Raw genomic sequence first — 25,764 nt, forward strand, 5'->3', positions numbered from 1 at the left:
GTGGAATTTTTTCCCCTTATTCTGTTGTAGACCCAACATTGTGAGGGAAACCAGAGGTATGTGAGGCAACATGGAAGTGTGAAAATTGCTCAAGAGTTTGACTTCTTGAAGTCTATCGTATTTTAACAGCTCAATGAAATACATCTGAAAGTTGCCTGAATATAAACGAAGGGATGAACCCTGATACCCTGAAGTCAATGGGATAGTTTGCATGTGTCATGATTCATAAGTTTGAACCTATTTGAGGTAACCCTCTGAAGACTGGAAATATATGAAGAGTACCAAAATTGACAAGAAGGTCATAGGTCACATCAGCAAATTGAGAAATATAGTTATCTTTCCAGTGACCTTTGACACTAATAGTTGAGGAGTTCCAGTCTGACTATGCAGTCCTTCAGAATCAATTCACATTGTCATGACTTTGAGACATAGAGATCAGAGGTCAAGCCAAAGGCTTTCAAAATTCTAAGGAGAATTATATTTCCTAAGAAACATGGCATGACTTTCAACTCTTCATAGCATAGGGGGATTTTTTACAGTTCTTCAAAGCTACATACTATACAGTATAAGAGCATTTCAGTTACACATGTGGAAATAAGCATTATTCCTCTTTCAGAAACAATTCCCCTTCATTGAAATAAAAAAGTATTGGAATTTAATACCTTCATCTATGTATAGAAAATGTACAAGAGTAGATCCGAACAGGATACTAAAACAACACTCACTACACTTCTAAAAAAAATAATAATCAAGGTTAATAAACAGATTGTTCTCTGTATAAAAGTGAGTAATTTAAAAAACCAGACAAACCCATGTTAAATGACTGTGACCTAGTCAGAGGACCTGGTTACAACACCACTGTCTGGGGTTCCAGCATGTGGTACAAAATCAAATCTGTAATGTGATAGGTTCTGACTGGTGCCATTAATAGGCCTTGGCTTTACCCTGGATACAACTGAATCCCATTCAGGCAACAAATTTTAACCCTACTGTAACCAGGTCAGCACCCTTGGTTTAGTTGTAGTGCAAAATCACCTATTTGTGCCTTAACCCCTAACTTGATTCACCTCCCTATCACAGATAGAGCTGAATCGTTAAGAGGAGCTCAGGGTCTGATTTTCCTCCCAGATCAGGTGATTGCAGGCTACAGCAAGGCCTGTTGGGGAAGGGGGAAAGAACTCTAAAAAGAGCTCCCTTCCCTTCAGCTGGAGATGGTCTTGGTGAAGCTCCCTGGGATTCCTGTTGGCTCTCTGTGAGGGGGTTGGGGATAGGGCTTAGGTGAGGCTTGGCTGAATAGGTTAGGAAGGAAAATTAGATCAAGAGCCTGCTAGTGAGGCTCTGTAGGATAAGCTGAAGCAATGTGTTCAAGGGCCAGGGTTAAGGCCTAAGAAGTATGCAAACCAGAGTAGGAAGTAGCTCTGAGGGAATAGTGAAGTGTACGTCTAAGGCTGGAGCCTTAGTACCTCAGGGCTGGAGCCCTGAGCAGAGGGGAGACATGTACCTGAGCTTCCTGGAAGAAGCAAGGTCTGCACCTGAGGAGAGGAAGAGTCTCTGCAGAGCCCCAGCATGGAGACAAGAAAGAGGTAGGACTTTGGACAGTTGTTTGGCCCAGATGAGATGGACTTGGACTTGACCAGAGGGTGAAATTAAATTACGCTACCAGTTTGGGGAAGTCTCCAGTGGAGGGAAACTGAGGTACAGCAAGGAAATAAAAGCATAGCCATGCAGCTAATGTCGTAGGGGTAAGTAAAATCCCCCTCCCTCTCCTGTTCAGAGTACCCAGATTTGTGAAGCCTTATTAATTTGCTACCATATGTTTAAAATTTATTTGTACCTTTTTATTCATGTCAGCATGGGCTTTCCCTAGTGATATTTGCTCCCTATACCCCCAATCAAAAGCTGGTTCTAAAGTTTCACTCAGGTTTACTCCATTATCCAGGGCCACAACTTCACTCCCATATAACACCTAAGCATCTCTGGTTGTTGGATTGCCGCAACTGTTCTCCCAGTTCTGTACTGGAGCATGATGCCCAGGCTGTTCCATATTTCATCTAGGTTGGGGCTTCCTAGATGGAAGATTTCATCCCTCCCTGACATCCAAGTGCTTAATTTCTTTCAAGCATTAGACCACCACCCCAGCTTGTGAAATTAGAGTCCTGTTCTTGTTTCTCATATCAGTGCAATGTGCTAGTTCTAACTCACTGGGCTACTTTCCTACTAACTGTTTACATGGGAGTCCTGCTATAAAATCCGTTTCTGGCTAACGGAGAAACAGAAATGGCGAAGGCTGCTACTGTTCTTCAATACACTTCATACAAGCCAAGGCCTAGCACTACACAGCCAAGTTATTTATCTTGTTTCAAAAAGATGATGGTTGGTTAGGTAGAAAATCCTGTTTAAAACTTCTTCCAGGTGGTTTTTCTAGCTTTCTGAAAGCCCATTACCTGCTATGCAAATGGAACAAGTATGTGGCAGCGGATCCTTCTTTCTCTAGTACATCACTCAAAACATGGACATATAATAAAGCTTCAACACAAATCAGAAACTGGAACTTTGGCAACTTCTGGTGGCTGCACCTACCACGAACACATGTGAGCATACCTTGTCTCTGTGCATGTGAAGATATCCTCTCAACCTGGTGGTTCCTCTCCTCTAGCTGTCTTCACTGGTGCATATATTGCCATCATTAGATTGATCTCTCTCCTACTGGTTCTGCCTCTGTTCTTGTACAGCCTGCCTACCTCTGCTGAGTGTTTTCATAACACTGTGTACACAGCCAGAGATGGAGGTGAAAGCTGGATTCTTTGGCTTCTCCACTTTGTTAGGGGCTGATGGCAGAGCATGGATGCAGAATGAAGGAGGGACACCTACAGGAATCCTAAGCAGTATTGTCACTGGAGAAAAGCAGGGGAGTAGGAATTGGGGGAAAAATCATCACTGTCTAGCTAAATACTTTGGGCTTCTGCTGCTAAACCTGTAATGTTATGAACCACTTTAGGACACCTTGAATACAGGAACACAATGATTCTGTTGGAGGGAGAATAAGCTGGGATTTTCAAAGGAATTCAAGGGATTTAGTTGCTCAACTCCTATTGACTTTCTATGGCAATTGGGCACCTAAATCCTTTGGGCTCCTTTGAAAATCCCAGCCTAAATTGTTTAGTGACACACTGTGTTATTGCCTGGTTTGTTTATTTACAGGAGATAATGAGTTCATGAAGTGAGCCTGCCAGGATAGATCTGATGCGGTCGGTATGCTCTGCCAATATGTGCTTCTTGGGGATACTGAAAGGAGCCCTGCATTATTTAGAACCCGAGGGCCATTCACCTTGGCAGCAAACAAATACTTTAATACTTTAAGTTTAATACTTGCCCTCCTCCAAAGGAGAGAAGGGAGAGCAGCACTTTCACCAGCCCTAGCTGAGCAATAGCTGTGTCAGGGCCAGCAGAGAAGACGTCGCATTTATGAACAAATTCTTCTTTTACATTTCATAGAATCATAGAATATCAGGGTTGGAAGGGACCTCAGGAGGTCATCTAGTACAACCCCCTGCTCAAAGCAGGACCAATCCCCAATTAAATCATCCCAGCCAGGGCTTTGTCAAGCCTGACCTTAAAAACTTCTAAGGAAGGAGATTCTACCACCTCCCTAGGTAACGCATTCTAGTGTTTCACCACCCTCCTAGTGAAAATACTCTCCACCCTCCTTTGTTCTCAGTGAAAGTACATGGCAAGTGCCAGCAAAACTATTTAAGTAGAAAGAACTCAAACTCCCAAACATGCATGCTCCATTGTCCATGGCCACTAGACTGAAATGTCTGGCTATTTAAAAAAGCCTACTCCGCCCTCCTCTGGCTGTCAGCCAGCACCCCTCTTTTAGCTTACACTGGGTTGACCCTGGGTTTCATAGCACCTGCAACTAGTTCTGCTCCACTATCCATGACGCTTACTGAAAGAAGGTCAGAATAGGTGGGGTTACAAAAGTTCAAGCAGGGAATGTGGAGCTCCCAAAAAAGACATAGTGAATAGGAGCAGCAGATTCCAAAGTAGTTCTGAGAGCTGGCATAGGGAAACACTCCAATTCCAGCCTGGCCTCTTTCCATCAGAATAGATGCTCTGGGTGATACGAGGCTGGAAGGTGCATTTAGCTAGTCAAAACATAGGAGCATCTCATCTAGAATCTAATTCTTAGAGTAGCATATCTCAGATAATTTGGCTAACTCATAGGCAGTGTTTAAATATAATATTCCCTCTTTATTTGCAAAAAATCCACCAGTGTAATAAAATGTAAGTTCTGGAAAGATTTAAAAATTTGAAATATTCACAGCATGTTTTTTTCCATATTTATTTGATTCTCTCTTTGCATTTATGTTACAAATACTTACCCAAGTTGGTGTTGAGAGTTCGTTTGGAAAAGAAAGACTCATTGTAAATTACCTGAGAGCTAAACTGAGCCTCAGCGTGTTTGTTTATATTAATATAAACAATCTCCCAAATCAGACCTGAAAATGGAGACACAGATGGCTGTTTACACAGGCATCTGAGAGCCCCATAAGAAGCACTAGTCGTCTCAAAATGTCTGAAATGTGAGATTACCGTAAGCACACACAGTACATTCCCATTTGTGTCAATGTCACCAAGAGACAAGCTGTACCACAAGAGCAAACTTGCAGTACCCAAAACATAATTACCTCAAGCAGTATGTGGCCTTCTAAAGTAGCTTAACCCCAAGAACCTCTGAAGAGGATGTACTCTCTAAATGTACCACTGCTCTTAGCTACTAATGAAGTAGGAGTAGAGAGAGCCTTCAAGCCCTCACCCTGGAGATCAAGGGCATCATATTCTGTCATAGTCGATGTAACTCTGATTGTGAGAACTAAGTTTATCTGGCATCCTGGTGTATAATGTCAGGGTGACCTGCTAACATTGACTGGCCCTACACCCTAATACCTTCATTTTATTAAAATTGCTGCTTTTGCTATTAGCCCACCGATAAAGAAGAGCTCTTGAAATGTTTACAGCTTAGATTCTTGTAATTTGCTATTGGCTTTCCCTCCTTTACATTACCCAGGATAAAGTTCCTCCCCTTGTTCATACACTGCTGCCTTTCTGCAGTTTGGTAGGCCAAACAGTCATGAAGTGGTAGGGTCCGTCCTCCTGATCTCTTATCACTGCTGTTTCCATGAATAGCCATTTATTTGCAAACACACAATTAAAAATGTCATGTTGGGGCTGCACCATAAATTCTCAGCAAATCTGCTGACATTCAGCTGAGGATGCGAGGGCATTTGTGTTTCCCTGTTTTTAGCCAGTGAATCACCACAGTGGGAATGAAAGGCAGATAAAGGGGTCAATAGAACCTTCAGGGAGAAAACACAGATGCTGCAGTGAAGTCACTGTGTAATGCAGTAGGGAAAACAGACCCAACCATCGTGTGTGTGTGTGTGTTCATTCAAATTAACACAATAAAAGCAACCAATGAAATGGGAAAATTTGATTTCCACCATGCAGATTGCAGCGTGAGTACTCTTACGGTAAAAGAGGTCTTGTAATTCTAACTCTAAGAAGGATAGAATAAAAAATGAAAATGGTCAGAATATGTATAAGAATTTTATAAAAGGCAATTGGGTGGGGAGCAGGATGGGTGGGGAATATTTCTGCTGTTAAGATGGCCCTTACCTGCGTTGTAGATGTTCCATTCTACTTGTGAATGTGATGGTATCCAGTCCTTGGGCTGGGAAGTGTTTCATGGACCCAGGAAGGCTGAATCCAAGGCCCATACTTGGGCAGAAGAGGGACAGTGTCAGACATTGATGGGGTTCACAATGGGGACTGTAGAGCTCGAGGAAGCAGTGGTAGGCTGGAGAGCAGTGAGAACTGTGTTTAGTTATTTGGGATCCTTCATTTGCTATGAGACTTATGGATAGAATTTGGATTAGATCCCTAGCTCAAGTGGTAGCCATTATCCCCATGTGGACTAACCAGAGTGGAGGGAAGAAATGTTCATTTTGCAACTCTTTGCCAGATGGCAGAGGAATGTTGAGACTCTGGAATCCTGTGTTTAGAACATGGATTACACTTAAAAGTTCTATTGGCATAGCTATGCTGCTCAGGGCTGTAAAAAAACCCCATCTCTGACCCATATAGGTATACCTACAGAGCCCTCCGTGTAGACACAGCTATGTTGATGGATGAGGCCTTCTGTCAATGTGGCTAAAATTGTTTTGGGGAGGTGGTGGTCCTGTACTGCACCTCTCCACCTTCTGTTGGTGTAGGCTGCATCTACACTAGGGGACTGTGCTAGCATGGCTATGCCTGCATAGGCTCCATAGTGTAGATGTAGCCTAATTCCAGGTTTCGGAAGTGAGTGTGTTCTAGTGGTTATAGACTGTTCTGCCCCGGCTCTCATAACCTCTCCCTCTCTTCTCCTGTTCCCCGCCATCGCTCCTGTCCATTCTGTCTTTATTCCTATTTCCACCCCCGTTCACAGCTCCTATCACACTCAACCTACCCCTCTGTACCATTCATCAATGCCCTGTGATCCTCAACCCTCTGTATTAGTCATGGAATCCATTCAAAAAAATAGACAGAACTATAAGGTAGAACATATTATCAGAGAATACAAAGGTCACATCATTATTTATACATCTTTAATTTAAATCCACAGATTAAGAGGATGAGCTAGTTACCTCATATGAGAACAAAATTAAGTTTCTTTAGTGACAGGACAAATATTCAGGTAAGCATCCAGACAAATGTATTCCAATTAAGGAGAGCTCTGTGGATATGGCGCATGTGCAGTCTGGTCTGCACATAAGAGCAGTGCGGAGATGGAGCATGCTCAGTGCAGATGTGAAATTCAGAAAATTTAGCTGCCAAAATCTAACCATCCTCTACTGAGAATGTGTGAACTGAGATTTATTGAGGCTTATAACTTGGCCATACATTGGTAGATTTTTCTCAAGGATGGCAAATAGTACATCCCTGGAGCCAGTGCTATCTAAGTCTGGAAAGACTTAGAGCTCCACAATGAAATGACTGTTAAATTATTTAACGCAAGCAAAAAGATATTCTGTAAACTGGTTCTTGGAAACGACAGAGCCATTTTTGCTGAAACTCTCCAAAAAATTCCACCTGAGGCAGGCATCTGTCATGGAAAATTTCTGCTTGAACAGTTTTTAATTGTGACAAAGTTTTAAGTGACTGAAAACAAGGTCTTACAGAGGAAAGTGTTCAACCTTAGCTAGAGGCAGTGTTACCCTTTTCCCCCTTCAATATCCTTCACCTTGTGGGTTCCAAACATGCTTCTCAGCATGGCAGGCTTCAGTAATATCCATAAGGCCTGCTTCTTCCTAACATATGGCTACTATAGTGACTCATCTTTACAGTGTCAAAACATATTAACCCAAGAAGGGGGCTGGGCAATATGGTAGAATGCTCAGTGTTTGTACCAGCCCATCTTGAACATAGCTCATTGCCTGCTGGATCACCTCTCCTTCCAGTCAAAGATGATTAGATGATGATAAAAGTGCATGTTTAAGAACATTCTGTGTCCATGCAGCCATTGTGGAAAAACTATAAGTCATTTGAAAGTTGGATTTTCATTCTGATCTCACATGTAAGCACAAAAGGTTAGAGGAGAGATAGGAGTATCTAAAAGATATTAGAACCATCATTTTAATCTCCTGTAGTGAGCTATACTGTAAGATCTGCAATGTCACATTTTCACTATTCACAATCTTTAATTAAACTTTACATTGAAGTTAGTGTCCTGTCTCCCTGCTGCCCATATACTAACAACCTGACAGCAGTGAAGGAAGGACATATAAACAAGCCTCCCTCTGACATGAAAAGAGCTCAATAAAGACTTATGCTGCTGTTCTACCTCTTGGCTATAATGCATAGCCTAAAGAACAAGCAACAGTGAATGATGCAGCTATCGTGTTCTGGTGTTTATCACACACCATATGAGCAATCATCAGAACTCCCCTCTCCCCCTTATGAAACACCTGCTGTCTTTGCTTGTTTTATATAATCAGAGAAACACAGAGCTGGGAGGGACCTCAAGAGGTCTCCTAGTCCAGCCCCCTCTGCTGAGGCAGCACCAAGTATACCTAGATAATCCCTGACAGGTGTTTGTGTAACCTGTTCTTAAAAACCTCTAATGACAGAGACTCCACAATCTCCCTGGAAGCCTATTCCAGTACTTAACATTCCTTATGGTTAGAAAGTTTTTTTTCCTAATTAACCTAAATCTCCCTTGTTGCAGATTAAGCCCATTATTTCTCATTTTACCTTTAGTGGACATGAAGAATTGTTAGTCTTCTCTTTATAGCAGCCACTAACATATATGAAGACTCATTCATCTTTTTCAAGAGTAAACAAACCTTTCCTCATAGGTCAGGTTTTTCCTAAACATTTTATCATTTTTTTGCTCTCCTCTGGATTCTTCCCAGTTTGACCCCATCTTTCTTAAAGTGTGGCACGCAAAACTGCATCTGGTACATACATCTGATTCCTGCCTGTGTCCCACACCTATTACCCACTCATGCTCTCCTCCCTGTGAACTACACTCTTGTTTTGAACATGGGTTGCTATGTGCTTTTGCAATCCAAGTTGTGGGTGCCAGTAAATTGCCAGTTGTACACAGAATTTTATTCTGTTTCAGTTTGTGCAATTTCTTGTTTGTGATGGTGTCATCATTGTCCATCTTTCATAATGTTGGTCCTTAGGCATTTCAAATATGTGCTGCTACGGCGATCTACCTTGCTGTGCCTGGCTGAAATTTTTTTTAGCATCGTCAAGTACAGTTTTCTTACTTCTTCCACCATTCATAACTATTATTCCAGTTTGAGCTCAAAGAAAACCTCCAAAACCCTCCTTCTGGTTTCTGCACTCCAAAGTCCATGAAAGGTTTTCCAGATCCAAAACTTTTGAATGAGGAAGGTATGGAGCACAGCCACCTCCAGACTTAATCTGGATAGCCAGAGTTTTCCATCCTGAATCTGATTCAATGTCATTGTCATCAATTTCCACACTATGCATGAAACTGGAAATGCACTTCATGCACAAAGGGTATCAACACAAGCAGGTTCACTTGTGCTGTGCAGCTACATGACTTCATTTGCTGATTCATCTTTGAAACTGATATTTTATGTTTTGAAAGGAAAACGGTTACTAGAAAGGACTTGCCACAAAATTCATGTTTGGCTTGTTCATATAATTTTACTGAATCCATTCAAAAAAATAGACAGAACTATAAGGTAGAACATATTATCAGAGAATACAAAGGTCACATCATTATTTATACATCTTTAATTTAAATCCACAGATTAAGAGGATGAGCTAGTTACCTCATATGAGAACAAAATTAAGTTTCTTTAGTGACAGGACAAATATTCAGGTAAGCATCCAGACAAATGTATTCCAATTAAGGAGAGCTTACTCTACTACCTATAAAAATAGAACAACATTTTAAAATTTCTTTAGATAGGTTCTTTAAGGTCAACTAATGGGATTATGTAGAGACAGGACACAGCAGGCTAGGAATTTCACTTTAAACCACAGTGGTCTTCAACCTTTTTTTACCCCCAAGATCACTTTTTGAATCTAAGGGCAACTCAGGGTCTACCCTGAGCCTTCCCCAAGGCCCCGCCCCTTCCCCAAAGCCCCACCCTCCTTCCCTTCACTCCATCCCCTCCTTCCCATCACTTGCTCTCCCCAACCCTCACTCACCTTCACGGGCTGGGGTTTGCGGTTCAGGAGGGGATGCGGGCTCTGGGCTGGGGCCAAGGGGTTCACAGTGTGAGAGGGGGCTCTGGGTTAAGCCTGGGGCAGGGGGTTGGGGTGCAGGAGGGGGTGAGTGGTTCAAACTCTAGGAGGGAGTTTGGGTGCAGGAGGGGGCTCTGGACTGAGGCAGAGTGTTGGGGTGCAGGAGGGGGTACAGGGTGCTGGCTCTGGGAGGGAGCTCAGGGATGGGGGTTGGGGTGCAGCCTCCCACAGGGCAGCACTTACCTCCGGTGGCTCCCAGTCGGCAGTGGGCACAGCAAGGTTGAAGCAGGCTCCCTGCCTATCCCGCCCCCACACCGCTCCCAGAAAGGGACAATGCGCCCCTGCGCCCACTGGGATAGGGAGGATGGGGGGCACGTGGCTCTGCATGCTGTCCTTCTCTTGCCCCCCACAGCTCTCCTGGCTAATGGGAGCTGCGAGGGCATGCTTGCAGGCAGGAGCAGCGCATGCGGAGGGAGACCCCTGCCCTCCTGCCCCCGGGCTGCAGTATCCGCTTCCGGGAGTGGGGGCGGGGTAACCTTAGGCAGCCGCACTGCGCTGCCACTGGAGATTGCAATCGACTGGGAGATCCTCTAGGATTGACCAGTCCAGCGCGATCGACTGGTTGGTGACCACTGCTTTAAACCATAGTCTAATTCCCATCCTGCCAAGGCCCAAATGTGTTATATGAGTTTAAGGACATTTGGCAAAGACTAAGGATGACAGACACCACACCAAACAACCAGTGGGGAAATGTGGAGTTCTTTTTCTTATTTAAAATAGGATGTTTCATAGTCTTGCTTTCCTTACTTTGCATTTGTTAAATAAATATGGTGATTTTACAAAAGACGGAGAGTACCAGGTCCGTGTGGACTGGTGGCAAATTTGGGCCTAAAATGATGTCTGTTTCCCATATGGAAACACTGTTGGCTGATCTGTGCCTTAATCAAAATCAGGGCAGCAGAGTTTCTTGTGCGTGAGAGACACAGACTGTATATGTACACTCTTATTTGTATGGAGACTACCGAAAATTACAGGACTACCAACATGGGTGAAGAGGGCAGGATATTACCCCATGTACATCAGGAGTGGAAAGTGAAAGAACACCAAGTCTAAACAAATGTTTTAAAAACTACCCTAGCTAAAAAAAAAGTACACCACATTAACTTTAAACAGAGCATAATTTTGGATGGCCACGATACAATTGGTATCAAAATGCCCATTTTTCTCAAATGACACAGAAACTTGGTAAGTTAAAAACTCTTTTTTCCCTCCAGTGTTGTTGTAGCCGTGTTGGTAGGTTGACCTAGATCAACATAGGTGAACACTTGTTTACACAATTCATATATTTGAACATGTAAATACATTATTCAAAGCACTAATCACCTAAAATTCCCTCATTTGCCAACCTTTAAATTCTGCTAGATAAGGTTTCCAATCTGTTCCCCTCTTACAGAGCAGAGTACTTGAAGCTGTACTGTAAACACAAATTCGTATGCTCACAAAGGCTGACCTTTTCAAATTAAATGATGTATAAATTAAAAAGGGAAATGTCAGGTTTCTGATAAAGGTTGGACATTTTGAACTTTGGACAAAGTGACAGGTATCTTTGATTCTCCTGGTGCTGGTGCTTTTGTGACTGGGTGTGCATGGGCTTTTATGTCTGCTATTCTCTCTTTAAACCTTTGCTGAAGATACTTTTCTTCTTTGGAGTAGCTTTTAGCAAAAGCAGACATCAACAGGCATGCTGCCATTGTGGTCCCTCCAATACAAAATAAGATCGCTCCTGCCAGCTTACATATATCAAGGGCTCCGTTAAACTGAATGGCATGGTTATCCACAACAACAAAATCTTCTTCCTCCAGGGCTTCGATTTTCGGTGGCACAAGAAAACCTATGACAAGAACTGTTAACCCGATCAGCATAAAAACCACCCCAGAGATGAGTCCGACCTGGAAAACAAACAGGGTTAAAAATGAATGTGGCCACATCGTTTGTAACATTTTCACTGTCTACACAAATATTTGTCAATCCTACCAGGAAGCAGACATTGTCTTTTGAGCCCTGATTAATAGAATTCAAATATGTGGATGAATTGCCATGTTGGAATTGTTTCTACAGCTAATCTTTGTTTAAATCAACATACGGATGGGAATTTCCAGGGAAAAGAAATATGCACGTGTAGAGGCTGTGAGCATGTATCATGTACCCGCTCTAGGGGTTCCATCACACAAAAGATAACCTGGATCACTTGATGATGACCTGTTCTGTTCATTCCCTCTGAAGCACCTGGCATTGGCCACTGTCCGAAGACAGGCTACTGGGCTAGATGGGCCTTTGGTCTGACCCAGTGTGGGCATTCTTATGTTCTTAACCTATTACTGCTACTAGGTGACAAAGCTCCTTCTTTAACGCAGGTAGTGGAGCTCTGAGCTTTGGCATTGAAAGTCCTGGATTCAAACCCTGCTGATGACCCATGGTGGGGTCACTACATGTGACCACCTCCTGTTTTCTGTCCATGAAATGTCTGTATCTTGCAGAGGTTAAAAGGACGGTGTGGTAGAAATAAGTCACAACGTTGCATTTCCTGCCAAGTTTAAATAATAAGTGCAAAGATTGATTTCCCCAGGATCCCTAACTTTTTAGTAAACCAAGCCCTTATTGTTTCCCTGACAGTTTGATCAGACATCCACGTAGGCTTATATGAATGTCAGTGAAAGCTATGCGTGAATGTGTTGAGAGTCATTTCTCTACACTTTTACAAATTATAGCTAAGATTTCAAAAGTCACTTGATTTTGTGTGCTTCAATTTTTGATGCCCAACTAGATATATACGTTAAAAGGGCCTCATTTTCAAAGGGTGGGTGTTCAGCACTGAAACCTGGACCTGTAGTAAATAATAGTTTCTGTAGAATGATGAGCTGTACCTTCCAGAATGCAGAGCCCCACCTGCTAGGTGACCTCTGGATCTGAAAATCATTCTCATGCTCCCAAATTGATGCTGTGCAGTCCTCATAAAATTGATGCAGATAGGATCGAACTCCATAGCGTTGGTAACTTCCCTCCGTGCCGCTCTGCGCTTGCTTGGAGCTGCAGATATCCACATAGGAGCTCATCCTTCTCACCTGCAATGAGAGATTTCACACAAGACAGACCCAATTAGTGACACTATGCGATTTTACAAAAAGGAAATCAAAATGGGCTGCAACTAATCCCTGGATATGAGCTCTGGAAAGAGTCATCTCCACTCCACACTCCCAAAGTAAGGGCTTGATCCTGCTAAATGCTGAGCACTCCTGGCAGGTGTGGAGGCCCTCAACTCCTATTAAAGTCAGTAGGTACTGAGAGCCCTTGACACCTTGCAGGATTACACCCTAAAGACCGGGTGTGTGAACACTCAGCAAAGTTGTTTTTTACATGTAGTGTTTCTAGTGCCATAATGCATGATGAAATATCATTTAATTTCATGTAAATTTAAAGCGGCATTGCATGACTGCAGGGCTGAGTGCCTCGATCTCTGATACAAACACCATTACTATTAGTCATGGTAGGCATCGCTTGCTAGCTTTATCTGCTAATTTGGAACATTTCACAAACTCTTCTTGATGACTTTGTTTTTCTTAAACTTGTAAAACAGAGACACAACTGTGGGATTATATATAACTGTGACATAAATAGCCACGGGGGTCCTGGTCATGAAGACTAGCCTTAAATTAATTTTTCTGAATAAAAATACACTCAAGGATGGAACATTTGTTCTACTGTCTGAAAATCAGAAATGAAAATGATTACAAACTACCAAGCCTATTTTAATTTACCAAATGCCGATAGTAAATTTGTGAGGTAAAGCCTGGCACCATTGACTGCAAAAGGGTTAGGATTTCACCCATTTTGAAAAATAAATCCAGTGTCCTAAATTCTTTCCATTGCAATAAAGTAAATAAAACAAACAAACAAATAAATAAATAAAACAAAGATTTTCTGTTTTTAAATATCCAGGGCCTGATTCTGATTTCACTTACAACTTATTTTACACTATTGTAACTCCACTGAATTCAGCAGACTTACACCTGTATAAGTGAGGTCAATCAGGCCTTTTAAAAATGAGTATGCCACTTTAATTTGCCATCTGTAGATGAGTATTTTAGAAGTATTATAATGCCTTTGTTTTGGATTTAGTAGGATTATATGAACCAAAAGGTATGAGTGAGACCTAACATCAGCTTCAAGTAACACACCTGACTTCTTAAAGCAGTGCAATGCAAGCATACCTAACCTGTTAGTTTTAACAAGGTACTCCAACCCCCTTTTCTTGCATTTTATAGGCTACTAGCCCCTATCCCTTCAGTAACTGGTGCAATACCCCCAACGCAATGATTTCACTCACTACAGAATACCAGCTCCCCCTATGTTAAATGAGATGGACAAATACTGCATGATTCACACTGAAATTATGTAAAAATCTGGAGCATGCTAATTAAAAACAATGGCAGAATTCAGCTCTTGGTAGGTACAGAAATTGGCATCACTATGACATGAATCCTGTAATCCACTGGTTGTTTTGTTTTTCATGGCTCAGTGTTGAGGAATCCTATGCACTTTTCTCTGATAGTAGTAGCTTTTCTATTCCCCTGGTATTAATGTATTTAATGTATTCCTGCCATTATAATCTCATAAGAATTTCTGTGGAAAGGCCTCAAAGCATCCCGACATATCAAGGCCAAATGGATCAAATCCAGTATCCAGGAGGCCTGCAACATGTGGAAGTTCTTTGTCCAATGAGAGTCGGAGCCTGCTCCATGACCACCTCCTGCACTAGAGAGTGGAGGTGCTGGTGAACAAGCTTTGCAAAGCTGCCACCCAGCATTCCTAGACCCTCTCTGTTAAGCATCCGGACATCTGCGGATGCAGCCCTTGCCTTCAGAGTGCTTAGAGCAGCACTTCTGTGAGAAGCTCTCCCTGTGGGGAGTGGGATTGGAGTCCAAAGATTCCCATTCTCTTTTTTTCCCCGTCAGCCTCAAGACTCTTGTTCTTCCTCCCTAGGGTGTTTCCTCACAGACCAAGCCAAAGAAATATTATTCTCGTTTTTCTGACTGATTTGCTTTTTGTTGATTGGTTGAGATGGCACAGACTCCCGGCCTAATGGTCTTCAAGAAGAGACTCCCCTTAGTTAGAGAGGGAGGTAGAGGTCTTGAAATCAGACACAATAAAGCTGGAGGCAGCCCCCAGAAAGCAAGACAATTCTATGTGGTTATTGGTCATTGTCCTGCCTGTCTGATTCAAGGGAGAACCACACATCTGCAAGGTCTAGACTGAAAGACAAAGTAAATTAGCTGGTACATGGGTACATGCCTTTCTCTGGAGATAGAGTTGCATGGATATGAAGATGTCTTCTTACAAATCTTTTGGGCAACTGCAAAGCATTACTAGATAGGCATTACAAATAGGATAATTGACATGTCACTAACCTTGACATTTTCCACTGTAATATCTGGAAATTGATTTTACTATACTATAAACTTTGATCTTATTTTTTCTCACACAAAAGTGACATGAATGAAAATGTATAGAGTGAAGCCTTGTGGAAAACTCCGAAAAATATTGTTTATAAAGAATTCTGCTTCTAGAACAGTTGCTGTTGTTCAGGTTTTTATTTCATTCACTCTGTGTGTATGGGGGATCTTTGCTCCTTAGGAGTTGCTGTTCCTGCTGTTTCCATACCTGCAATCAAAGTCCTTTCTTTGTGACATCACAACCATCTCCCCAGCAACTAGGTAGCTGTAATGTTACAGAAGACAATGACTTCGACTGAAGAACATTTAAAAAAACAACAACAACCCCCCACGCCCCCTCGGCCTGCAAATCCTCTCTCACTCACCCCAAACATACTGTTTTCATGCAAATATTCCTAGTAAACAATGACGGAAGACAAAACCGACTATATGTAACCAGAACTCTCCTGGATGTGACAATAAAATAATAGTAATAATAATTCATAAGCAGAATGTTTTTAAAATTTTCCATGAGGAGTCACTGAGGGTTCAGAATGTTAAAAAAGAAGGTAAAACTATATGCAATAAGGGAGAAGTGATTTAATGTAAATATTTTGCACATGCTGAGGTGATCTCAAGATACTTTCTTTACGGACACTAATTAAGCATCGTAATAGCCCTGTGAGGTAGGTAAGTACTATCAATACCCATTTTATAGATGGGTAAAGCAAGTAATAGAGAAGTTAAATGACTTACTTGCCTAACACCACATAAGTTAATGGTAGAATCCAAAACGGACTCAGGAATCATGGCCTCTAATCCTCTGCACTAGACAGTGTACTGCACTATACTATAAAGTGGCTGTATGAATTACCATAGCTTTCATTCCTAGATTCATATGGTCATATCTTCCTTCAAAGATAAGACACAATAATATCTTATCAATATACCTCAAAGTGCCTTGCAATGAGGGGTAAGCAGCATTATCCCCATTTACCAGATGTGGAAAATTGAGGCACATGCAAATTATTATGAGGCTTAATTTGTGTTTGTAAAGTGTCTCGAGATCACCTGAAGGTGTGCCAAAAAAATGGAGGTGCGAACGCACAAATTAAAGGGATTGACTAAGGTCAATATAGAGCACTACTGGCAGAGCAGGAAGCAGATTGCCATCCCTCCCATACCAAATCATCTCCTGACTCCCAATCAAGTCCCATATCTCACAGGACAAAACTGTCTCCTCATATAAACTGTATGTGTGAGTCTCCACTGGCTTGCAACTTGTATAATCATTTTTTAACCTGTGCATAGTGAGATCAGAATGGAAGTATTTTACTCTCACTTTACAGAGGTGTAAAGGACAATGCAAGGTCAGTGGTAGGGGAGAATGAGTCCTAATGGGGTCAGTTTGACTAGTGCGTTTGGCTGCTTTGTGGTGTTCTGGTGGTACAGAGCAGCCCCCTGGGGAAGTTAAGCTTGGTTGATAGCTGCTTTGCATCAGCAGAATCATGCAAAGCAACTGGAGCATATCAGTGAATCTGGCCCAATATCTCTAGTGATCTTCATTCTCTTCTGTAATTTACTGTAATTAATTCGAGAAAACATAAGGTTGACTAATTTGTAAAGATCAGCATAAATTAACTATGCGCCACATTAAAAAGAGGTACTGTATAGTAATTGTGAACTAACCTCATTGTGTATCAGGACATATGTTGTAAAATCTAATTCCTCACTATGGGATTAACCCATGATAATCACACAACCTGGGATTACTTATTTTATATGTAGATTGTTTTCTATATTAAAACAAGGTTAGAGTGGAAATCTAGAATGCTAATAGTTGCATTTGATTATTTATGAGTTAAAATGTAGATAAGTGTATCACAGAATGAAGGTTATCAGACAAAAAAATTTTAGTCAAAAGAGTGGAGCATAGCATTACAGTTGTGACAGCTAGTTCATCAAATCATGATCTTTATTTCTTTTCATTCTAAAAAACATCTGATTAAATTTAGCCAGGCCTACTGGATGCTGTCTTGAACACATTTATAACCCCTGCCCCTCCCCCCCCCCCCACACTCCCCCTAACCATTGCTCAAACAAATAAGCTGTTACATGGGGGCAAATCTATCCTGGCCTCTGGTTCTTCATGTAAAGATACTACTATCAGTTCCTAGACAGAGGAAGGAGAGGTTGAAGACATTTTCAGCCCCCAGTGGTGATTTGGAGTAGTGTAGTCTGTCATCTGAGCTGCAACATGAATATAGCTCTTGCTTTTTGAGAATGAGGCAGGGAAATTGAACAGAATGCTGAAGTGAGGTGAAGTAAAGGAGTCCACAATAAATATGTGGGGGAGTGTTCAAAGGCACCCATTTGTACCAGATCAATATAAATGACAGCTACTGTGTTGGGGTGTTGAATGATTTGGCATAGGCTTCACTTTTGTGGATGTGGGTATGAAGGGCCAGATCCTTAAAGGTACTTGGGCACCTCACTCCCATTCATTTCACTGGGAGTGAGGTACCTAAATACCCTGAAGGATCTCGGCCTAAAAGCCTATGTTTAGGGATCTTTTGCCCAAAACTGGGGTAAACATTGTTACCCTAAATCAGTGTTTTGGTCTGAGCTTAGAGCTTTTATAAAACCAAGGGACAGCTGTTAATCTTTAGAACTTTTCACGGCATAACTGTGGACCAGTGTAATCATTACCAATTTCTAGAAATACAGAGAAGTTACAGTCAGAACTTCAGAACATGCAGCTGCATTGTAGCAATCCCCTAGCAACTTTATACCCCACATAAAGACTATCCTGTGTTTATTTTGTGCTTTATTACACTGCACTGATACAGCAGGAGAGGGGGTAGGAGGTGGTGATCAGTTTTGTGAATAGATGGATGAAACATTGAGCATATTTCAGGAGAAACTACTGAATGAATTTTCAAACTGCTTCAAGATAAATTAATTGTTTTAAGTATTAAATGTTTACCTTTTAGAAAACTGAATTTGAAAGCTATGCTAAAACAGAAGAAAATGGAAGTGTGATGTTGCTCTCTCAGCACATGCACATACATAACCACGAACCTGCAAATGTAAAACACAAATTAAAAGGGATTCTTACGTTTTAAGTCCTTCTCCTCCTCCTGATGTTAGACACTCTGACCTTTCTGTTTAAAGGCTCATCTTTCCAATCTTTACCTACAGGAAAAACAGAACCCCTAGAAATAGCGAATTCTGAAGTAAATAACAGATACTGGATAATAATTCATGGGATAATCTTGATGCTTACAAAATCGAATATCAATACCTAATGTTCCCTTAGAATAGAGACCCAAGCAAGGCAGGCTGGGCCTCATCCAAAGTTCATCGAAATCAATGGGAGTCTTTCCATTGACTTTAGTGGGCTTTGCTTCATGCCTTTTATATACAGGTCTCTTTTTTTGTTTGGGGAGTCAATTGTGAGCTGTGTCACACAGCCATACAGAGGGGAATGTGGACATAATGCACCCCATTAATTTTCTGCATAGGCCACACCCTCTTGTGCTGGGAAGATTGACCAGCTACTATTCCCCATTCTCTGCAGGTGGGTGGAGCCTGACTTCAGCTAAGGCAGCACAAAGGAGGAAGTAAACTACACCAGGGAGAGAAATGGCACGAATTACTTCCCTTAGTCAAAGAAGGGGGAAGCAGAGACCATATTGACAGGTTTCAGAGTAGCAGCAGTGTTAGTCTGTATCTGCAAAAAGAAAAGGAGTACTTGTGGCACCTTAGAGACTAACACAGTTATTTGAGCATAAGCTTTCGTGAGCTACAGCTCACTTCATCGGATGCATACTGTGGAAAATATAGTGGGGAGATTTTATATACACAGAGAACATGAAACAATGGGTGTTACCATACAGCCTGTAACCAGAGTGATCAGGAAAGGTGAACTATTGCTAGTAATAGCTCACCTTTCCTGATCACTCTGGTTACAGGCTGTATGGTAACACCCATTGTTTCATGTTCTCTGTGTATATAAAATCTCCCCACTGTATTTTCCACTGTATGCATCCAGTGAAGTGAGCTGTAGCTCACGAAAGCTTATGCTCAAATAAATTTTAGTCTCTAAGGTGCCACATGTACTCCTTTTCTTTTTTCAGAGACCATATTGTGCCTATGCGAGATCAATGCAACTAGGCAGTACTCTTTACTAAGGGCTCATGGTAATGCCACAGTCTCACACTTAGTGATTCACAACTTTTAAATAATGCTTCTTGCAACAGGTTAAATCCATTTTATCCTGGTGAGTAATTACAATATAATGCACCATCCTGTAAACAAAAGCAATCATGATTTCAAGTTTCCTATACTTACATGCCTTTAGGAACAATTAAGGAAGGCATCCCCCCAGAAAAACATCCTAAGTATTTACTGTATAATATAGCTCCTGTGAATATCTGTTGCAAAGGAATTCACCCCTCCCCCTTCTAATCACATCAGCAATCCCCACTCATTACCCTTCATCTGCCCCAGGAAGGCAGGATAGCCCCTGTAAAAGAGATTTGTTTACCATTCAGTTACTAGAGTTCTTTCTCCACCTTTTCTAATTATATTCACTAAGGTATCAGCAGAACCTCAGAAATGGCTGAGGCTTAGTTTTATTCTGATCAGCTGATACACATTCCTGCTGCAGAACGCCCTCCACCAAGGGAGAAGACCATATTTGCCTCTTCAGGCCACTCTACAGGAGACACAAACGACGCACGAATTACTACTTGCTTTCGGAGCAGGGAGAGGAGTAAATCTCCCAGTACCACCGAGGCCACCAGCAAGGAGGGAAGCAGTGCAATCCCCACAGCAACTGGTTTCCTTGCACGCTTCGGCTCTGCGGGAGGAAGTGGCCTTCAGTGCCCTTCCCGGCCGGCCTGTCGCTGCCTGGAGCGAGCTCTCCATGGTGCTGAAGCCCGGCGGCGGCTCCCAGGCGGTGAAGCGGCCCCGCCGAGGTTTGCTGCCGAGCGCTTGCGAAGCAGCCGGCTCCCAGCAACCGCGGGGGGTAATTTACCGACGCACCCTTCGCCCCGCCGGACCCATACGGTCTGCTCCTAAACACCAGCACATGAAACGAAAAGCGCCCTCGGCTTGCCCTGCACTTTACCCGGCGGCGCCTCCCAACACAGCAGCCCCGTTCCCTTTGCAGGGCTGCCGTGGCGCCGAGGTTGGCAACCACGCCGAAGCCTTTTGCAGCCCGCCAGGGCTCGGGCAGAGAGGAGGGGGCTCGCCTGCAAGTTCCACACCGTCCTGTAAACGCCAGCGGCAGGATCTGCTGCCCGAGCCGCCGGTCACTAGCACAGAAACGGGCCGCCACCCCGGCGGCGAGTGGAAGTGCTCAGATCAGCGCCGCCCCCGGGCTTTGCAAAACTGCCCGGGGCAAGTGCATCCGCACAAGCCGGGACCAACAGACCCTGGGCACCGAGGAGCTCCCCGGGGCCGGCTCACCCCACCCCCGCCCCGCAGCGACGCCGAGGGCAGACCTGCCCGCACTGCTCGGCCGCGCTTACCTGAGCCTCCCTGCCGCCGGCTGAGCAAGTGCAGCTGGGCGAGCTGCAGCTCTCTCGCGCGGCTCCCATCCCCGCGCCGCGCTCGGCCACCGTGTCCCCGCCCGCCGGAGCCCGGCTCGCCCTGGGCCTGCGCACTCCGCCGCGCCCGGGCGCTGCCGCTTGGCGGAGGGGGCGGGCGCGGCCGGGGCCGGGGCCGGGGCCGGGCGAGCGGCTGGCTTGGCCTCGCCCGCTGCGGGAGCCCCGCCCCCCCGCGCGCTGCTCTTGCCCCCCAGGCGCTGCAGCCGCTCGCGGCTTGGGGCGCCGCGCTGGGGGCGTTGTGACTTCCTCTGCCACGGTTCACAGCGCCGTGCAAAAGCGGCAGGCGGGAGAACTAACCGGGCAAAGTCCCGCCCCCTGGCAGGGTGCCCTAGGGGCACTGAGCCAGAGATCAGCGCCCCCCCCCCCCGACCCCCCGACGCCGCCCTGTCTCCACCCCCCGCGCGGAAGGATCACGGGTCATGGACTTGACCACAAGATGTCTGGCTTTGGCTAGGGCCCTTAAAGGTGCTCCCCAGGCCTGGAGAAGAGGGGCCGCTCTGCTGCTGTGGGAGCCCTCTCCGACAAACTCTGTCACTTCGCGTCCAGGGCCGCCAGCCAGCCGCTAGGGCTCAGTGGGAAATGCAAGATCAGGGGCCTCCTCCCGGGGGGACTGGGAATCAGCAGACCTGGGTTCCCATCCTGGCTTCTGTCCCTACCCCACTGTGTGATGCTGGCCCCGTAACTTCCCTTCTGTGCACCTATTTCGCTTCCTCTGTCCAACCGGTCTTGACTGTAACATCGCCAGGGCCAGGACTAACTCTCACTATCTTACAGTTTATAGCCTGCCTGCCTACCACAATGGGGTCCCCGTTGGGCGGGGGGGGGCATCTAGGTACTACTGCAATGTAAATAATAAATGATTAAGTTGTGCATCTGTGCAACTCATTGTCCACTTATGGTGTGTTAAACCCAAAGGAATCCACGCTCACAACGCCCACGCTTGCAGGGCTACTTCCATACTGTGAGCAAGAGGAAACTGTATCATGTGTCTTTATAATAATGATCCCAGACCAACTGCATCTCATGTAGAGAGGGTGTTGGGGCACTGCCCCACCTGTGTGTGTGTTTAAATATGAATGACAGCTTGCTATAGATTTGCTGTGCGTGAATCATATTGAGTAGTAGGGCATTCTTCTCCACAACCCCTGTGCACATGCACAGCCCATGCAGTCAAGGCCTGATAGGAGGCAAAGCTGCGGCAATCTGTAATGAGATTTCGGCTACCGGATTCACTGTCCAAGCCAGGAGGCTGCAATGACTGTAGAGTGCCCCCCCCCCCCGCCCCCAGTGGTGAGTCAGGGAAGCACTGAGTGCTAAGGTTCTTGCTCACTCTCTCAGGGTCTGGTGGCTGGGGTTGTGTGGCTCACTGCTGCACTGAAGGCAGCAGAACTGCTGGAGGGAGGCCTTGCCTCTGCAATGAAGGTGGAGATGTGGCTGAAGGAGGCTTCACCAGGCAGGATAAGAGGAGGCAGCAGTGGAGAGGGGGAATGTGATGGAGGGAGAAGAGGAGGAGGTTCCCATGAAGGAGGTCCAGGCAGTCCCAGGACTGGCCCAGCTAAGCAAGGGTCCCAGCAATCATAGGAAGGCAACTTTCCTAGGGCTGATCCTCCCATTCTCTAGGGGTGAGGGTGGTGTCATGGGGGTAAGTGGCCATGATTTTTATTGTCTGCTACACCCCACTTTCCTCAAAGTTCACCAGCTGCCGCTACATCAGACGTAGGACTTATTAGTGCCATAGTGGCAATGAATTTGAGAGGGGCAACTAATTAGGATCCTAGGATTTCATGTTTTCAACTTGGTTGACAGATAATTTCTGTAGAATGGCATTGACAGAGCAAAGGAGAACAGTAGTGTGCCAGTTCACCACCTGTAGAGCACCTTTCATGCCTGATAATCCTCTTGGCCTCTGTTTGCCCCCTCTATCAGTGCAAATAGCACCAGTCCATTGATTTTGGTGGCATGACACCAGTTTACACCAGCTGAAGACCTAGTCTCTGGTGTTTCTGTTGGTCTGTCATCAAGTGGTGTGGATGGGGTAGCAGTCTCTGGTTTAAATGGCGGTACTGCTGTCTCAGCCTGAATGTGTGCAAGGTCTACGCTCTTTGGTCCTGTCTGAGAACGTACAATCTGTACTTAAAACACAACTGCAATATTTTAAAAGTGCTGTAACTTGATACCTCAAAACATTTTTCTAGTACACTAGAAGGGCATCATCATTGTGGTTCCTAAATTACATTTCAGACAGCTTTGAGAGTCAGAAAGAAAAGGCTCCAACTAATGGAGAAGTCATCCTGAAATAACTATCTTACAGATAAGGAGAAAAGGAATGAAGCTGTGAAAATATGTGGTAAGCTTTGCACCTGTGACCCCAAAGCTATTTGGATTCACCCCAGTAAGAAGTGGATTCTCTGACAGCAAAAGAATTTCAGGAGAGGAAATCTGGGGGGATTAAGTAATCTAGTGAATAAACTGTTAGAGAGGAAGCATTAAAACCCTTGGTAGCTGGAGATTTTTAAAATATACCATAATTATGAGACAACTAACCATTCCTCTGGGGAAACATGAGAATGCAAAGAAAAAGAACTGACAATATAGCATCACAAAAGACTGCTAAAGGATCTGAGGTTTAAAACCCCCCACCTACACTGAAACAGGAGAAGCGGGGAGTAGTCAACCAAACAAGAATGTAGAGTGTGAGTCAAGGCTTTTAGAAAAAATATAAGAACACTAAAACAGAATGAATTAATGCTAGCCAAGGGGGAAGCAGGAAGATTTCATAAATATTTAAGCACTTTTAATAAATGAGGAATAAAATGAGATTAATGATGAATTTAAAATAGCTGGGACACCAAACTCCTTTTCTAAAAATCTGTGTTAGAAAAGAAAGAGAAAAGAAGTTTGGATAGTTTGGAAATAAGGAAGTCCTTGTTAAAATAGCTATTGATTACGTGTGAGTAAGGGAATGAACATCTGAATGTATAAAAATTAGCTGGCCTAGATGACATGAGTTGTAAATTAGTGTGATACTTTTCATGGTTACATTGAAGACAAAAGGGCTACATGCAGAACAAGGTGCTACTCGGTGTGAGTAATGATATCACAATCTGACCCTAAGAGAATTACCTAATGAAATTTCTGCACCACTGACAATTATTTGTGAAAAATCATGGAGAGCTGGGAAAGTGGCAAATAGGAGAAAAGCAAATAGAGTACTAATCTTCAGAATAAGAGAAGAAGAGAGTGCCTGGGTATTTGTCCTGTAAGTCTAAAATCTGACTAAGTATGAGAGGGGTAGCCGTGTTAGTCTGTAATGACAAAAACAACGAGGAGTCTGGTGACACCTTAAAGACTAAAACAGATTTATTTGGGCATAAGCTTTCGTGGGTAAAAAACCCAGAAGCCCAAATAAATCTGTTAGTCTCTAAGGTGCCACCGGACTCCTCGATGTTTTTGTAAAATCTTGACTTTCATTCACTACCAACCTTTCTGGACCTAGGAATGAAAGATGTTCTATTCCATTTCCAACCTTATGAGTCATCTAGTCCTCAATAAATAAGTATGTATGCTACTTCCACAAAACAAGCTCTTTCTGCTCATTCACTTTATTGACAAACAAATAAATGGAAGAAAATATGAAATACCTGTGACTGCACAGCAACAATCATAATGTCACTATATAAATACATAGTATGCCCTCACATTGAATATTGCATGCAGTTCTGGTCACCCCACCTCAGAAAAGGTGTATTAGAAATGGCAAAGGTACAGAGAAGGGCAACAAAAATGATTAGGGGTATGGAACAGCTTCCATATGAGGAGAGATTAAAAAGACTGGGACTATTCAGCTTGGAAGAGAGACAGCTAAGAGGGGTTATGATATAAGTCTATAAAATCATGAATGGTGTGGAGAAAGTGAATTACGAATGTTACTAACCCCTTCACATAACACAAGAACTAGGGGTCACCCAATGAAATTAATAGGTAGTAGGTTTATAACAAACAAAAGGAAATACTTCTTCACACAATGCAGCGTCAACCTGTGGAACTCATTGCCAGAGGATACTGTGAAGATCAAAACTATCACTGGATTCAAAAAAGGAATTAGATAAGTTCATTAGATAAGCTATTAGCCAAGATGGTCAGGGATGCAACCCCATGCTCTAAGTGTCCCTAAGCCTCTGACTGCCAGATCCTGAGACTGAGTGACAGGGGATGGATCTCTTGATGATTGCCCTGTTCTGTTCATTCCCTTTAAGGCACCTGACATTGGCCATGCTTGGTAGACTGGATATTGGCTAGTTGGACCATTGGTCTGACCCGGTATGGCCACTCTTATGTTCATCTGACGTTAGCAGTACTAATTTGCTTTCTGACAAATGAATTACACTCAGTGAACCAAGACAGCTATTGGTATTGTATCAAATGGGACAATTATGTATAAACATAAAATCAGCTATTATTATTAAGCTTAGGTACACACAAGGCCAATTTCAGCTCTCAGTTACACCAGTATAATTCAGAAGTAACTTCACTGAAGTCCACATATCCTTACTGTTTACAAAGTGGAGTCAGTGGAGTACACCACTGTAAAACTGTGAGATGAGACCCAAACCCATGGCCTGATTCATGATATGACTTAGGGAAGCTGATTGCTATACAAAATACTTTATAACGCCAAGCCTTTCCTGGCTTCAGCTTTAACTGAACATTGAGGTTTAGGCCTTGGTTACACTGGGGTTTTCACCCATCAGTGGTGTAGCTCAGGGCTGGGCAAACTACGGCCCATGGGTTGGATCTGGCCTATCAGGGCTTTGGATCTGGCCCTTGGGATTACCACCCGCATGGCACCCTGGGCCCCGCTTTGACCCCAGAGGCGGCCCGCACCACGT

General features: G+C 43.8%; 2 protein-coding genes across 8 annotated transcripts in view; one reads left to right on the plus strand and one right to left on the minus strand.

The window, feature by feature from the left end:
• Positions 1-25,764, plus strand: part of DCDC2 (doublecortin domain containing 2) — a 242,081-nt gene that overhangs the window by 154,271 nt on the left and 62,046 nt on the right. The window contains exon 15 of one of the 4 annotated variants that reach the window (XM_073331883.1): positions 15,463-15,632. The exons of 1 other annotated variant lie outside the window; for it this stretch is intronic. The gene's annotated coding sequence lies outside the window, so the exon portion shown is untranslated. Of the gene's footprint in view, positions 1-30; positions 57-11,633; positions 15,390-15,462; positions 15,633-25,764 lie in introns of those variants that run through there. 2 more of the 4 variants (XM_073331880.1, XM_073331881.1) reach the window with 2 other exon arrangements.
• NRSN1 (neurensin 1) lies at positions 9,206-20,941 on the minus strand. Of its 4 annotated transcripts, none has more exons than XM_073331890.1 (5): positions 20,798-20,941; positions 18,379-18,455; positions 15,490-15,546; positions 12,696-12,893; positions 9,206-11,720 (listed from the first exon to the last, which is right to left on the minus strand). In XM_073331890.1, the coding sequence occupies exons 4-5, from the start codon at positions 12,882-12,884 to the stop codon at positions 11,322-11,324; spliced, it is 588 nt and encodes a 195-aa protein (XP_073187991.1). In that variant the 5' UTR covers positions 12,885-12,893; positions 15,490-15,546; positions 18,379-18,455; positions 20,798-20,941; the 3' UTR covers positions 9,206-11,321. The 4 variants fall into 4 exon arrangements, with proteins under 4 accessions (XP_073187991.1, XP_073187992.1, XP_073187989.1 ...); XM_073331891.1 differs by having other exon boundaries at positions 18,379-18,475; XM_073331888.1 differs by lacking the exon at positions 15,490-15,546 and having other exon boundaries at positions 20,798-20,940.

The sequence above is a fragment of the Lepidochelys kempii genome, chromosome 2 (assembly GCF_965140265.1).
Source record: "Lepidochelys kempii isolate rLepKem1 chromosome 2, rLepKem1.hap2, whole genome shotgun sequence".
NCBI lineage: Eukaryota > Metazoa > Chordata > Testudines > Cheloniidae > Lepidochelys > Lepidochelys kempii.

What these genes read in the sequence shown, in the direction of transcription:
- NRSN1 (XM_073331890.1), bottom strand. Translation starts at nt 12,884, where the DNA reads ATGAGCTCCTATGTGGATATCTGCAGCTCCAAGCAAGCGCAGAGCGGC. An exon ending in GGGGCTCTGCATTCTGGAAG is followed by an intron (nt 11,721 to 12,695) that starts GTACAGCTCATC and finishes TTTGTTTTCCAG; the next exon opens with GTCGGACTCATCTCTGGGGT.